We start from the raw sequence: 16,079 nt of genomic DNA, 5'->3' as shown, positions 1-16,079 counted from the left end.
GCAATTTTGGCCCCCTCAATACCTGCTCCCTCACCCAGATGGCAGGACAGACAGAAGGGAGCACAACAAGTCCCAGACAGCAACTCATTCTGCAAAAAACTTTTGGGAACAGTGCAGGAAAGCTTTGTGGGCCACAGGATCCTGGGTCTTACTCTGGGAGCGCTTGGCTTGTATCTGACTAGACAGTGTGCTAGAGGAGAAATGAAGATGTAAACCAGGTCATGTATGCATTTAAACTGACATTTTTGTTTCTACTTAAAACCTGCTGTTGTCTTTCCAGGAATGCATAAAACCTAGCCACATATTTTCTTAATGTGTACATAGGCCAAATGCCAGAGATTATATATTCAAAGACATACACTGAGATTCTAGCAGTACTGAATTTTTCTCAGATGCTAATGCAAAAACTACATGACTAAAAAAAATAGAAGAGATTTCTGTCTTTTAATATCTCTTAACAGAAATTCACCTATGGACATTTCAGAAGGTGAAGCCTTTCAGTAAGTCATCTCGGTTGTTTTTTTTTGTTTGTTTGTTTTTCCTGGGTAACACTAGTTACAGCATCCCAGAAGAGTACAGATACAGAGTGTGAATGAAGGTGCCTCCTTCAAGAGCAGTTATGTCCCAATTCAACAGTTTTAAAACACAGTTTCTGTGGCTAATCCATTGCTGGACATTCCAGCCATCATGGATAAATGTTCTCTGTGTATACCTGCAAGGAGAGGAGCATCATAAGATGGTAGCAAACATGATATAGCAGCAGTAAATGAAAAACAAACAAAATCGCTCCCCCAAAAAAACAGTGCCTGCGGCAAGGATCTGCCACAGTCTTCGGCTGAATTTACTTGGAAAGAGATTTTTTTTTTTTTTCTGCCCTTTAAAAATGAAATTAAAAAATGCTCCAAACCATTGATGGCTTTTCAGTTACAGAAGTGATACCTATAGATCAACATGACCAACCAAGAACTGAAAATAAAACTCAATACTACTGAGCACTCCTTTGCTGGTGTGGGAGCACATTATCCAAACTCCCAAAATCAGAATTATTTCTGAACAAGAATTAGTAGGACAAAAACCAATGTACCAAAATGGGATTATTCTAATCATGTTGGATATATCCTGAAATCTATTAAAATGACTGGTTTTACAGTCTGGTTTTCTGTTCTGACACTAGGCAATATGGTAGTGCTAGAAGGCACGGTCATTCCACCTATTTTTGTGGTTCAGCTGTGACAATGAGACTATTTTTGAAAACCTAGGAAGGAAAGAAGGCAGGGAGAAAACATAAAGCAAATATTCAGTTAACAGTACATTGGGGCAGAAAGTAATCAACTGACTTGTGGATAGAAACACATCAGGTTCAATACTTATGTCAGGCTGTATTATCCCAATAGCCAGGCAACCCAAACAGTACATTGTCACTACATCATCTATATTGTAAATCTGTAACTGTATCTTCTGATGGCAGATGGAAACTATTCGAACTTCATTTTTTATATTGTCAGCAGAAATAAGAATACAGCTTGTTATTATACAACTGTGTGCAATATACTTCACACAAACACGCACACACGCTATCTTTTTGGCAAGGCTCTTTGGTTTAAGGTGACAGTGCTCAATCCCTCTGTGTTCCTACAAACCGCCTTTTTAGAAAGTGCAAAGTGCACCTCAGTAAAGAGTTTGGCTCTGGAACAATGACCACTCCCTGAGGAAGAACTATCTGTAGATGAATAAGGTACCTGAAAATGATGAGACTGAAATTTCTACTGAGAACAAAGATCAGTAGGGAAAAGGATGAAAAAAGTGAAGTGATCAAAACAAGAAAAATGGAAGAAAAGAAAGCAGCTGCATAAAACCACATCATCCATAGGATGCTGCATAACAACTACTATTCAGGAAAGAGCACACACATTTTCTTCATAGAATGAAGAACTGAAAATACGACTTCCAGTGCAGACATTTTACTTCAAAGCAGGGCAAGGTAAATGCACCACGGTACTTGGACGTGCTAGGATGGGTTGATTTAATCCCCTCCTTCTAATGATGCAGATTTATTTGAACTGGAACCATTCTTCAGGGTGGGCTACAAATTGTTTAACAAGAAGTTCTCTGAATCCTTCAAGGCTGCAAATTCCTCCTGATACCTTCCCAATGAGTATTTACATTTTTTACACAAAATAGAACAGCTCCGTTAGAGGAAGACGACCACACAAATACCTAGTATTGCCATCAGAGGACATCCAAGAGAGCAAAAAATGACAGGCCAACACCCTGCAGGTACAGGAGGAAGATGAACCTCTGGGAGACCTTCCACATTTGGACAATTTCTGCACACTACGCTTCAGGTTTTGTCAACTTAGAGCCAATTTTTCTTCCAACTATAAACAGCCATAAATTTGAACAGAACATGATGAACAGTTTTAGGATGACCAAAGCACTTTCTTTTATTACAAGTTTATCCTTACTTAATTGCCTCATTTCCAGTAAGGAAACCCTCCAAGAAGTATTGATAGGACGAGTTATCCTCTCCTGCACTCACTGTAACACTGTCAGTTAAGTTGCCCAGAAGAAATAATTACTTTACTTCAAAGGTAATGGTGACTTTCAGAATGATCCATTTCAAAAGCAAGATGTTACTTTTCATTCACAGAAAGACGACTTTGAGAATTTACATTCTACTTTCATTTGTATTCCAAGAGAAACTTAAATCCAAGTTTATTTCCTTCCAGTTATACTTTTTACCTGGATTCTGAGAGGATTTGCTGCCTTAGAAAATGTGTACTTGGCTCTGTTTGGGTTTTATTTTGATGTATATTGAAATCAGAATTGGAGGCAACAAATCCCTGAACAGGAACCACAGGCAAAGATCAGGAATTGCTTCTCTGTGTAAGAAGTCTGTAAAAAAAATATGTTTATTCCTATTGAGTTTCAGGGTTCAGCACACATCGCAGGACTTGAATTCTGTCTGCCTGCACAAAAAAAGAAGTCGTCCCATATAGCAAGAGGTGAAACTCTTATTCTACTCTAACCACATTAGAGAGCCCAGTTAAAACATTCCTTGACACAGTCAAACCTTGGCTTTCTTCTGAAGCATAAACATGACCATGTTTAACCTAGTCCTTGAGTCGGATGATTGGTGTGCACTGCATAAAGCTCTGGGCTGGTTCCAGGACGCTGCTAAAGCACAGCGATGCTGGGTGGCTGCTGCCCTGAACAAACACTCCTCATTCCACCGCTCACTGTGCAAGGCAAAAGGAACGCTCAAACATGGATGCGCTGGAGAGCCATTTGCTTCCAGTTCACTCCAGCTACAGTCTACATTTCCCTTTCTCCCCTCAACATGCATCTCTGTTAAAAGAATTACCCTTTCTTACTTAGAGGATGGTTTCTGATTGCCCCCACGCATGTGGAAGACTAACAACAAATATGCTTGCACACAAGAAATTCAACTTTCTCCCAGTTTAAACATTACAGATTTTCTTCCTGCTTCTGAACTACAAAAAATAAATAGTAATAAAAAAATCAAATATATTGTAGTTACTGGTGAGAATTATCTAAACAGCCAGACTAGTTATAAACAGTCAGTGATGACAGACTACCATATGTTAAAGCTTCCCATTATCGTGCCAGAAAACATTATAATCACCTTAATTACAGCAACAGTGATTTCTCCCCTCAGTGGCGACGTAACACAAGAAAGTGGAACTTCTGTTCTGTAGTGTATTGCTGTCTACAGCAAAGGCAAGCATATGCACGTATTGTCAAGCATTTGGGCAAACAGATGCAAGTTGCCAACTATGCAGCTAACCTAAATGGTCTCAAAAGCAGGAAAGACAGCAAACTTCACCTTGTGTGTTTTGTTGAAATATTTTGTTCAGATCCAAAGAGGAAGCTCTGGAATGTGATTTCTGTGGCCTTGGAGGTGGAGTAGGGGGCTCTTCTCCCTTTTTCATAGCATCTTCTATTGATGTGCTAGAGTAAGACCTAAGGAAGAACCGGAGGGAAAAAAGCAGAAAATATTTTAGTTCAGAAATTAATTTTAAACAACCACAGTGAGTAGTACCTAAAAATACATTGACCAGAACTCAGGTTCGTGATGGGAATTCCTTGTCCTAATGACTAAAAGTTCCCCCTTATAACAAAACAGATTTATTTGGCAACAGAGGAACCTACAAGTTTGGGGAAAGGCACAGGTCATGCTTAAGGCCTTTTATATCAGTGACCTGGTTTCAGCTGGGATAGAGCTAAATTTCTTCACAGTAGCTAGTATGGGGCTGTGTTTTGGATTTTTGCTGGAAACAGTGGTGATAATGTGGAGATGTTTTAGTTGTTGCGCAGTAGCACTTACACTGGTCAAGGACTTTTTCAGCTCCCCGTGCTCTGCTGGGTGCACAAGGAGCTGGGAGGGGACACAGCCGGGACATCTGACCCCAGCTGACCAAAGGGATATCCCACACCATATGGCGTCATGCTCAGCATATAAAGCTGGGGGATGAAGAAAGAAGGAAGGGGGGGAGACATTTGGAGTGATGGCATTTGTCTTCCCAAGTAACCGTTATGCATGATGGAGCCCTGCTTTCCTGGAGATGGCTGAACGTCTCCCTGCCCATGGGAAGCAGTGAATGAATTCCGTGTTTTGCTTTGCTTCCGCGCGCAGCTTTTGCTTTACCTATTAAACTGTCTTTATCTCAACCCATGAGTTGCCTCACTTTTACTCTTCTGATTCTCTCCCCCGTCCCACCAGGGGGGAGTGAGCGAGCGGCTGCGGGGTGCTTGGTTGCCAGCCTGGGTTAAACCACAACACACAGCTTCAGGCCTTCTTACACAACTTTAACTGCCACCAGGATAACTGTAGCAACTATTTTGAATAAAGCTGAGTAAAAAGATTTCCTCCCCCCCCCCGCCCCCCCCCTTAGTTTCTGTTGTCTTTCCCAGCTGCGAGGGTAGTGTCTATATAGGTACAGGTTCAAACCACTTTTTGCAGGGACACATTTTATAATAATTTATATTATTACAAATTACAAATTTATAATTTATAATTTTATATTTATAAATTTATAATTTGTAATTTATAATATTCTAACTACCAGAATAATTTTTTCATAGCAAACAGTCAAATTTCACAAAATCCAGAAAAATAGAATGGCTCCAAAGTGATCAACATGGGTCAAATCCATGCCTCTGTACAACTTTCTAGGCCCTTCCACAATCGTTTAATCCCAATGCAGTGCTTTTGCTAAGAAATTTGATTTTGCTGAATAGCGTCCAATATTTTTCAGCCGTTGTAGTTACCAGTTTTTCTGCAAGACCAAAAGCTTTGTTCAAAATCAGCACTGACAATGTGAGATGTTACACTTACTGCAAAACATTATGCGTGACAGACAAGACCAAAACCACATTCGAGTAGAACTGAAATAACTCCCACCGATGGGAAACGGATCAGTTTTTTGCCAAACAGGCTGTTAGAAAACAGCTCTTCAGCAGGACAGACATTTGGCAACGCTGATCTTACGTTTCTGATGTAAACTTTAATAAATACAGGAGTGAAAGCTGTAATTGCACCAAAATTTACGTATGACAAAAACATCTGCTGATACTGAGTTTTTTGTCTTGGTAGAGTTTTTAATTCCACAGCCTTACCATATCAGACCTAACCCAACCATCCTGAATTAAATGAAAAAGCTCTGAACCAGGATCTTAAGGGTTTTCACTTTTACTTTCCAAATTATGCAGTGTGTATTTTACTTCATTAAAATTTTACAACCTAACAGTTTGAGATTTTTATTTTTTTTCCCCAAAGATCGAATAAGATAGCAGTTACCAGGCAAAAATATGCCTGCTCCAGCAGCAGCACCACAGAGCCCCGTGACAGTGAATCGTCGTTTGCAGCAGGCAGACCCGGCACCTAAAACTCAGTTAAGAGTCAGCAGCTAAGAATCTTCACAGCTTAGGCTAGAAAGCTGGACTCCAGAGCTGAGAGCTGTAACAGACTCAAATCGTAGCCTCTAGTGGTCAAACACACACGAAGACAGAGACCCTCCAGGTTATAGAGCCCTCCAGGCTATGCAGGACAAGTGCAGCAGCAGGTCTGAATTCAAGGATGGGCTCTTTAGTCTCAGCTTCTGCACTGAAGTAGTGACAGTCATACGTGAGGCGGTCACACACAGGACTAGTCACATCCAAGTGACTTCTCAAACTTGTTTAAGCATTTCCTATTTTATGCATTTTTGCATAAAATGCATTTTACACATTTTTTGCATATTTGCAATTTATGATTCAGTAACGCAGCAAGAAAATTTAAAACACTATGAAAACTAAAAAGCTTTGGCTAGCAGCAGAAAAATAGCACACAAGGCAGTTCAGCCTTCCTGGATGTAGGTCCTAAGAACAGAGGATTTCAAGCTTCACTCATCATGCTTATAGCTGAAGCTCTCATTAGCAGGCTTTGACAAGCTTGTAAGGAGGGATCTCCTGATTATACTCTCACTACCTAAGAAAAAGAAATGAAGCCCTCTAACTAGCACCAAATAAAAAAGTTTGGGGGTGAATGCACGATATGGCAATACACCAGAATGGTGAACAGCCAAACCCAACACATAGTCCATTTATACACAATATTTTCTGGCACAGGTTTCCCCTTTCATCCAAACATCCGAATACAGCAGGTGTCATTTCTAGTGCAGAACTAAGTCCGTAAGCCCTTCCATCGCACACCAACCAGCTATAGTCAAGCACACATCGCCAACGGAATGATTCACTCACCCACATCCAAGGGCTGAGCTACTATCGCTGTTTCTGTGGGAGCGTGCACTGTCTTCCTCCACATGCAACTACTGTGCAGGTTTCAACAGCACAAAATTGCTGAGAACGTTCCCCGCAATGGGATGGTCCCCGCTGTCCCGCCACGATGCCCCTGGGGCAGGGCTGGAGGCAGTCACCACCCCAGCAAGGCAGCGGGGCTAGGACGGCAGACAAAAGTCCCAGTGCTGTATCACCAGAGATCACTGGACTCTAAGCAGTACTGATGTAGGGTCTGTAGCTTACAGATCTCTCCTGGTAAATGTCTTCTATCTGAGCTGAACTTCCAGCACAGCACCAATTAAAAAAAATTTAAAAACACTACACCAGTTCTCACACCTCGTGTCTAACACTGGAGGAACATACATCTTCTGAAACAGAAATGAAAGCAGTACCTGGATCGTGGTCTGGCTTTAAGTGCATTAGATTCCTGAGCAGCTGAAACAGAAAAGAAAAAAGAACCTCTAAAACATCATATTTTAAATAAACACCTTTACCTGAAGGATCAGCGTTCATTAAATACATGAGTGTTGCAAATGTGGATGTGAGAGCGTGCTCATCTCACAAGAGCAATACGGACTGACTTTCATTTCTCCTTCCACTGTGTTTTTGTAGTGTGTGAATGTCCTAAGAATTCAAAAGCCCACATGTAATCAGACTTTCACCTTTAGTTTGGTTACAGGAACACAGGAAAAGCAATAGGTCTGACAGCTCCGACCTGTACTCCTGGATGCAGTTGTCAAAGAAACATAAGGAATAGCATAAATGTTCAGCAGAAAACATCTCACTCTTAGTCCAGATACCTATTAGTTGCCCTGCTTCCCAAAGCACAAAGGTTTACACCCTTCCTAAATACTTGAACTCATCAGTATAAACATACATCATCTTACCGCAGTTTAAAAAAAAATTAACACATGAGGTTGACACTACTTTGACATTGGGAAGGAAAGATGTGTAAAGGTAAAAAGCTTTACAGGCTAAGTGTTGATCAAACATTTCTATTAAAGTAAAAATCTGTTTCTTTTATTTAGATGAATTCCAAATATCCTGCCACATGCAGGTTTTATGTGATAGGAAAACAACAGTGCTGAGTTACCTTCTCTGGGTAATTCCTCAAGGCTGTTCCTTGGCTTACAGAGTCTTTTGTGACTTTTCTGTTACTCTCCTTACTAACATCAGACAAGTTTGAGAAAACATATCTGTGTGGTTGCTTTCAAGTTCAGCCTACTGAGATATCCTCAAGGTACTACAGCAGCATCAATGATCCCAACGCACACACAAAGCGAATCCTTGTATTTTTTCCATTATTCTGCTAATCAAAGTACAACACTTAAGAGAAGCAAGTACGCTGGGGGAAAAAGAGCCATAATTGTCAGAGTTTCTAGCTTCCTTGAGATATGTGCCTACTCCAAAGTCAGACATTTACCGCCAGCTACTATACAGCATTACCAGAGAATATGACAGATTCTCCAAAACACAGAGCAGGAGCTACCTGTGGTAGCAGCTGGCAAATACTGACTCTATAATGGCTTGCACCATACTACTGCATAGACCCTCTGTAGGAGGCTTTAGGCTTACAGAAGACAAGCAGCAGCATATGGCACATGTATAGCCACACATTTTTCTTCATAAAAGAAACTGCTTTTAAGGTGATGCAGTGCTAGTTGGTGCTTTGGATGGAATAAACCCAAATGTAGCTGGCAGTGACACAAAAACACACTTATAAACCAAGTTCTAGCAGATTACTGTCACCACCAAACTGGCTCACAGTCATTCCAGATTTCTGTGCAACAAACTCTTCCTAGCAACTAAAAGGGAGAGAGGGAATTATTATTAAAATATGCAGTGGTGATAATCCTCCTCTCTCTTTCTCTCTCAAACTCCCAGAGAATACAACTTTAGAAACTGCTTCCCTACAGCCATATGACCCAATTTTTCCAATGCAGAAATTGCTGATTATTAAATTACATGCACATTTATTAAATATATGCCACTTAGAAATAGGCAGTATAAATCCTTTCCAAGCTAAGCCACATTTAAGAACCTTCAAATTTTCCTTCTTTTATGGAGACCATAATTCTGTTCATACTTCTTTTAGAAAGCCTTTCTTTTAAAAACCTGCAGGTAAAACTGACATTCAAACTCTCTGAGGACATCTTGTTGAGGTAAACAGGAAAGCACACATGGAAGAGAGAATCCTGAAATGACTACTAATAAAAAATGACAGCAATAGAATACTACTGTCAAGGATTTCCTTTTAAGCTTTTGAAAAATCAGGAAATTCAAGGCCAAAATTACACAATACCCAGACTTAGCTTTACCTTTCAAAAGAAGTTTAATACAGAAAATATTATAAAGCAGGCAATTCATTATTAGGACACACAAATAGTTGTGACAGGATTTCCATGAAATGTGCAGTTATTTTGGTATGCTCAATCTGTGCGTACTCTGTATTTGAGGTGCAGGTTTATACACACAGATGACAATCATTCAAGACAATAAACTATTTATCCAGTTCATTATTTTTCCATATTTCTATTGCTACGGATACATAAGCCTAACTTACACGAAACCGATAAAATTAAAGATGTTGAGTAAATTAATTACACTTACTATTTAAAAGTTTGGACAATTCCTGGAGTAGTACGCCCTGATGAACTGAACAGCTTGGTCTGCACTAATTAAAATCATATACAATGATGAACTCTTATTTATTCATTCACACCACAGGAGAGTGTGAAGGTTCCCGTTTTGGGTGTTTAATTACTCCCATCCCCACCCCCCAATACAACTTCTTTTAAACATTCCTAAGGATGCAGGCTCAGTAACTTTTGGCTGTAGCCTGATGGCTTATACTCAGCTGGTGCCTCCTTGCTTTACAGGCTGATTATCGGGTAGAAAACTGTACCGTAAAAGGTGCAAATATGCTACACTACTAAGGAAAAAACAAAGAATTCCCCACTAGTTTAAATCACTCGCACCAACTCATCTATTGCCTCTTATTGGCGGCCTAGGCAGAAACGTACAATTTAAACACACACAAATTTGGCCCTTAATCCTTTAAATCCAACAATGATCTTGCACTTCGGAGCCTAAATAATCTGGCCAGACATTTGGAGATAATCTGGCCAGACACTGAGCATACGAAGTTTCTACTGACTTCAAATTTCTAGTCCTCCTAATGGCAAAAAAACCTCTCCCATAATGAACCATGGCACTATCATCTTTCCTGCATTTACATGAACAGCCCAATTCAATAACCAAAGAAGGATGCACAATTTCTCCCACTTCATCCCAACTGAGTTTTCATCCTGAAGGTTAATGATTACAATGACCTTTCAGAATGACGACCAATTCCAAAATAACCACTCAATAACTCAATCTCTAGCCCACTGCATAGATAAACATTTTTACTTTTAACATCAATCGTATCATGCAACTTGAGAACGTGCTTGCTCAAGCCCTCATTGTGCAGGACAGTGAGGCTGAAAACCCTACAGTGACAGGAGTCATGACGATGGGGTGAAACTCTTGCCGCCATCTCCCACAAACACAGCAACACTGCTGGAGGAGCACAGCAGCATCCAGATGACCTCCCTGATTTGGAGATGAAGGGCATGGGGAAAAGAGGACAGTGGCACAGGAGATGTGCCAGTGACAGTTTTTTCCCTAAGCGTACCGAAGATGGAATTGCTGAACTGAAAATAAAACTGCCTGGGGCGCTCCTGGGCAAAATGGCGGGGAAAAGAATGGAACTGAAAGTCTTGCAACCACCCTCCTCTCCCCCCAGAGAGGGAAGAGTGAGTGTGTGTGTGTGTGTGTGTGTGTTTTGAGAATAGGAGCTGAAGATAGGAAATCTGGCAGCTGCCAAGTGTTTGGGAAGAAACCAGGAAAAAAAGAGTTGGGAAATGAGGCATGCAGCTGTTGAGCAGCCATGAATAAATCGAGCTGTAAGACAAAACTGCTGTGACAGACATGCGGGGTCAGTTTTCTTAATCAAGGATACCTTCACAACTAAAAACATTTATGCAAAAGGAAAAGAAAGCGAGTCCAGATTTTAGCTTGACTGAGACCACAGAGGGCTTGCAAACACTCTTACCTCTCTCTAGGAAACAGATTAACAAACAGGAAGGCAAGGGAGGTCTCATGAACTGAACGCATGGGAAGTTTCCGGAGCAACTAAGCAATTTTGACATATGCCATTCCAGAAATAACATTTTCCAGTATGATAGGAACAAGGAGTGTATGTTGGAGTTGGAGAGAGAAAAATCAGGGGTGGTTTCAACAAAGAAACGCCCCCTGAATCAAAAGCTTACATCAGCACTGTAAGTACCACAAGGTCTGTGTTTCCAAAAGGCTATCTACCCTTAAACTCCTTGACAGAAAATATGAAAGCTCAGTTTTTACAAAGAAACAGGCCATTTCAGAATAGTTACTGAATACTTATTCCATACTTGACCTTTCATCAAGCAGTACAACGTTCATGCTCTGGCATCTCATTTGTAGCACAGAAGAACAAAATTCAGTCTCCTTACAAAATGCTATGTTAAAAATGTTTCCCACACATGAAGAATGCACATACTCTAACAACAAGGGAAAGACAGCAAGAAAACCTTTTGACAACCTGAAGTACTAATTAAGATTTATTTTGCAAGTAGTAATTATGAGGTTAAAGCTAATCTCAGTAGTAAAATAGTAGGAGAGCAAAAGGCTCTTAAAAAATTAATCAAATTACATTAATTTATGCTTACTGTGATATAAAAATATTTGATCAAAATTCTAATGGAAGTAACGCGTCAATTTTTTTCTTACCTGTTTTCACAGTCAAGTGCTGAAATTCCTTTGGTATCGTTTTGAGAGCGGTGCTTACCTTAAGAGCTTAAAAAAACAGAACAATAAAAATTACTTTAAGTATGTGCAGGTAAAATCTACAGGTATCAGCTCTGAGAAATGAGCATTTAAACCAGTATTAGTTACAATGTCTAATAATGCTAAACATACTCAAAAACAGAAGTATAGCCAAATACCCTCAGAACACCCAAGCACTCAAAAAAGTAACAACTTTTAAGAGCACAAGAGTGAAGAACAGAAAGGCCTATGCCCATATTCCCAAATAATCCCAAATTTTGAGAATTGGGGGGCTGGTGTCTAAATCCATGGACTCCTGTTTCACAGATGTAGCGCTCTCACAGACAGAGCAGCTGGTGACGCTTGGCAGAGATGGGACTCATCTCTCCCAAGTTACAAACCTGGAAAGCCGGGGCACATGAGAGACTGGCTGCTTCAGGCAACCGAAATCTCACCAGCCTGGCCCAGGGAACCTCATACGGCACCGACAGAACCAGGGCTAAAATTTAGGAAGTCCTGGTTGGTGTGCTTATTCCTCTTCCACTGATGCTATGCATCCTTTATTAATTACTTACTTAAGGTGTTCTTAATGCATTGTAGCATGTTTTGATGTACTGTAATACACAGTATTATAAATGACCACTTGGAATGAAGTGTCTCATCTCCATCTGCCTTTATCAAATAAAACATGTGGGGAAAGTCTGGTTCTCATGATCCAGTTCTATTAACATTATCTTTTACATTTAACTATACTATAATCTGATGGAGCGGAGCTAATTTACTTGTATAGTTTTGAAAATGCAGGGAAATTTGCTTCTATAGTCCTGAACTACAGGTTCTTGACTATGGGGAGATCTCCTCAGTCAAGAGGATGATCTGCTCTTTCATTAGTCAGAATAGCAATAAATGGCAGAACAAAAGCCTTTGTTCTTCGGCTGAAAGGGTAGGATCCGTGTCATAAATACAGCAAATCTTCAGCCCTGAAGGACTGCATGTGCCAAAGCAGCTTCCCATCAGACTTAACACGTCAGCTACCAAGAGCAAAGCACAATTTTTCCACCTACACAGGGAAGAAAAAAAAAAAGATTCCCCAAGTAAAAAGTAAATCTGCCCTAGACATATGAAAGCAATAGCCTTCAAGGTTCAAGTCCTGCTCTTGTCCATTACAAATTTTACAACACAACAAACCTTGTCAACAAAACATTAATTTCTTGGAATATGCTGACTTGTCAAAATGTTTTACAGATATCTGACAACCTTTCTTTGAACCAGGGACACTGGGAATCTGCCAAACTTGGTCACGCCTGAGTGAGGAAGGTGATTCAGGAATGTGGACTACCTGGTCTCATAGCTCTGATGCAACCTCAGCATATGGACAGCTGGGAGGTCCAGATGTATCATTTTTTTCTGTATACTATACGTTAGTATAGTCCACAGCTCTGAGAATAAGGCAAGAACACACCCACGACTGTTTTATTTCCAGAGCTGAGGGACAAGGACAGCAAGCATGAACCTGAAAGGTCAGGGAAAGCATCATGTGTGATGATCCAGTGCCAATTCTGGAAGCCCTAATTTCCAAGTGGAAAAAGAAAGAGATCACTTCAGTTTCACATGGCTTACTGCCGATGAATTTCAAATGAAATAAATGAATTATTTTCAATCCAGTTTGTCCAAAATTTTTGTTCTTCAAGAAAATATAGGGACTTTTTTTTTTAATAGAAATGAACACTCATTTTGAAGTGTTGCTATTTCCTGCAAAAAGGGAAATCCAAAATTTGGACCAGCGTAGTCTTTACTCTTACAAAATTCTTGACAACAACAATTACACCTTTGTTAAAATAAGTGCAACGTTAATTGCCTTAGGACTACATGTATTTTAGAAGGTGCATTTCATATTATTCACACATGATAGAACTAATTCTGAAGCAAACTCATCCATTTATTTCTCTAACTCAGCTGCTGCCAACAATTTAAAAGCAATGTCTTACTTTTGAATCTATAGCAACACATAGCCAGCTTAAAAAGTAAAAATACCATTGCTTCTGTCAGCGCATATATGGAATTATTAACAACACACAGAACTTAACCCATAACAGGGGCAGGGAGAAGGGGGAGAGTAATTTATTTGAATACCTTGTTTGTCACCTTTCTTTGCATCTTGTAACAGGGCCGAGTTATCAGGTACGTCTTCAGCTGATGCCTTCTTAAAGAAAGATGTATTTATTACTCTGATTGGCATAGCACCCACATTTCCACAGTCAAATATTTAAGACTACAGACCAACACAAATAAAGGTGATATTTTCTCTTGCACCATGATTTGCTTTGTAAAATGAAGCAAAGAGGACCTTCAGAAAGACAACTATAACTCTGCTCTTCAAGGCACAGCAGTTTGAGAAGCACTTCAACAGTGACTCACAAGGAACTAAGGACTATATGTAAGGAGAGACTTCTCACAACAGAGCAATGTCATTCTGTGTTTTCTTTTTGGGTGTAACATCTGTGTCAGGGTTGAGGAAACCTCCTCCAGCCCCTTCACAAGAGTCAGTCTCCATCACAACAGCCTCTCTAGCCAAACCTCAAGCCCTACTGCAGAGCCCAGTAGTTCTGCATCTAAAGTCTTCCAGCTGAGCTGGCTGATCCTTGGACTACTCTTTACTTTTAACATGCAGTCATTGAGATGGGAAAAATAAATTTCAGCAGCATGTCTGCTGGAGGAACATTCAGGCCTCTGATGGGAAAACAAGGAAATTCTCCCCAGTCTTATCCTTAACTTTTCTTTATTTCAGCAGCAACTTAAAATACAGGCATTTGTTTCACTTGTAACTTCTGCTGCATAGCTCACAAGAAGGAACCAGGAACAAATTCTGCTACCTTTATCTAGAAGAACAAGGACATACTCTGCCGCCAAAACAACAATAAAGCAAATGTCAGTAACCCCAAGCTTCCCTAAATATTAAGTGATGCTGTTTTTTTCCCCAGGGAGCATGGAAGAGGTTATAATCTGTTGGGCCTCAAAGAAAAAACCTCAAACATAGATTTTTGCAGACATAAAAAAAAGTAAACAAAATCTCAAGTCAGTAAGTCAAGAAGGCCAAGTCCAGCATAGAGGGCAATGAGATCAATTTTATAAAGTTGCACATGGGATTCCCTAATGCTTCTGAGGAAGCAACATAGCAAAAACATGCTTGAGGATCTGAAAATGTTTGAACAACACACTTCACATCCCTAGCTAGCCCTGACACTCTAAAGAGCATCAGACTAAAGACCTAATTCAGTGCATGCTTGAATCTACGGAATGACTCTCACCAATGTCAATGAACTGTCAGCATGACATCCCTGAGGGAGTTTAAAGAACCCCCAGCCAGCCATTTTATGCATATAGTGTGAAATCTTGGGTCTTATCTTTAAGATTTTGGCAGCAAGAAACCATGTTGAAAAGAGCCAAAGGAATAGAGAAGGAAAAAAAAAAGATACCAGAACCAGAGAGGGAGACAAAAACTTGAGGAAAAAGAATGGGAAGACAAAACCTCCTCAGTTTACAAAAAGCAGTCACCCTTACCATTCTCAAGCATAACATTAGCGGTCTTTGTGAGTCCTGTAAGTTTAACAAAGCCTAGCATTCAGGTGACCTGACTCCCACCATTATCTTCTTCATGGATCTATTCAAGAATTGTTTCTATTGTATTGCAGTACTGTAGTTCAGCAGTCACAGTAAAAATGGTCTTCTGAAATTAAATTAAACAGCCTGAATGGATGATAGGTGGAAAGAGACAAAGACATGGAGATAATGCATAACTGATTGCATTGGTAATATAATATTTTTAAAGCAGTGATCAACTATCTAAACTATATTTCCTCAAGTAGCCAAGCCACAAATTAAATTGTAACAGTGAATTACAGCACTTCCCACAGAGATGGATGAATGGGAGATGAATTACTGACCTTCCAAATGATGCTCATTCAGTGAATTAATTCTGAACATAAAAACCTCATTGAACAAAAAAAAAATCAAGTCAAAATCATTCCCAAATAGGTTTGAGAAGAGATTTTGTAGTCCGTTAATCTTGGATAACAAAGGACCAAAATAACAAGGCTCTGAAACAAACTAATTGAGAGTTTTGCCCTACACGTCCAGGGCCTAGACAGAAATGGAGCAAAACCAGTCAAATAATTGTGACATGGGTAACACTGTGCTTTGCCAGCAGGCAATCATGCTACAGATTCTTTGTTTTCAACCTAGCCATTAAAAAAACCAATGATTTTGCAGAACATCCTGCTACCTTGCAGAACCTAGGAACGGAGGAGAAGATCCAGCTTTCCCCTCAAGAACATTATCTGACTACAAAGGTAGCACAGTAACCTGCAACGTATTGGCAGTTATGGTGAGAAAGTCTCAAGGAGAAGAGTGCAGAGATAAGGCAGAAGAGGTCT

General features: G+C 40.0%; 1 protein-coding gene across 5 annotated transcripts in view; it reads right to left on the bottom strand.

Annotated features, from left to right (window-relative positions):
- The window catches only part of REPS2 (RALBP1 associated Eps domain containing 2), a 99,322-nt gene that overhangs the window by 29,554 nt on the left and 53,689 nt on the right, over positions 1 to 16,079 (bottom strand). For 3 of the 5 annotated variants that reach the window (XM_075096261.1, XM_075096233.1, XM_075096252.1), the window contains exons 10-13: positions 13,780 to 13,849; positions 11,611 to 11,676; positions 7,194 to 7,236; positions 3,848 to 3,984 (exon numbers count right to left, since the gene is read on the bottom strand). In XM_075096261.1, the coding sequence (XP_074952362.1) occupies positions 3,848 to 3,984; positions 7,194 to 7,236; positions 11,611 to 11,676; positions 13,780 to 13,849 (316 nt within the window). The remainder of the gene's footprint in view (positions 1 to 3,847; positions 3,985 to 7,193; positions 7,237 to 11,610; positions 11,677 to 13,779; positions 13,850 to 16,079) is intronic. The other 2 variants (XM_075096228.1, XM_075096242.1) reach the window with 1 other exon arrangement.

The sequence above is a fragment of the Phalacrocorax aristotelis genome, chromosome 1 (genome assembly GCF_949628215.1).
Source record: "Phalacrocorax aristotelis chromosome 1, bGulAri2.1, whole genome shotgun sequence".
NCBI lineage: Eukaryota > Metazoa > Chordata > Aves > Suliformes > Phalacrocoracidae > Phalacrocorax > Phalacrocorax aristotelis.
Note: the sequence above shows the minus strand (reverse complement) of the source record. Positions and strands in the feature narration are given on the sequence as shown.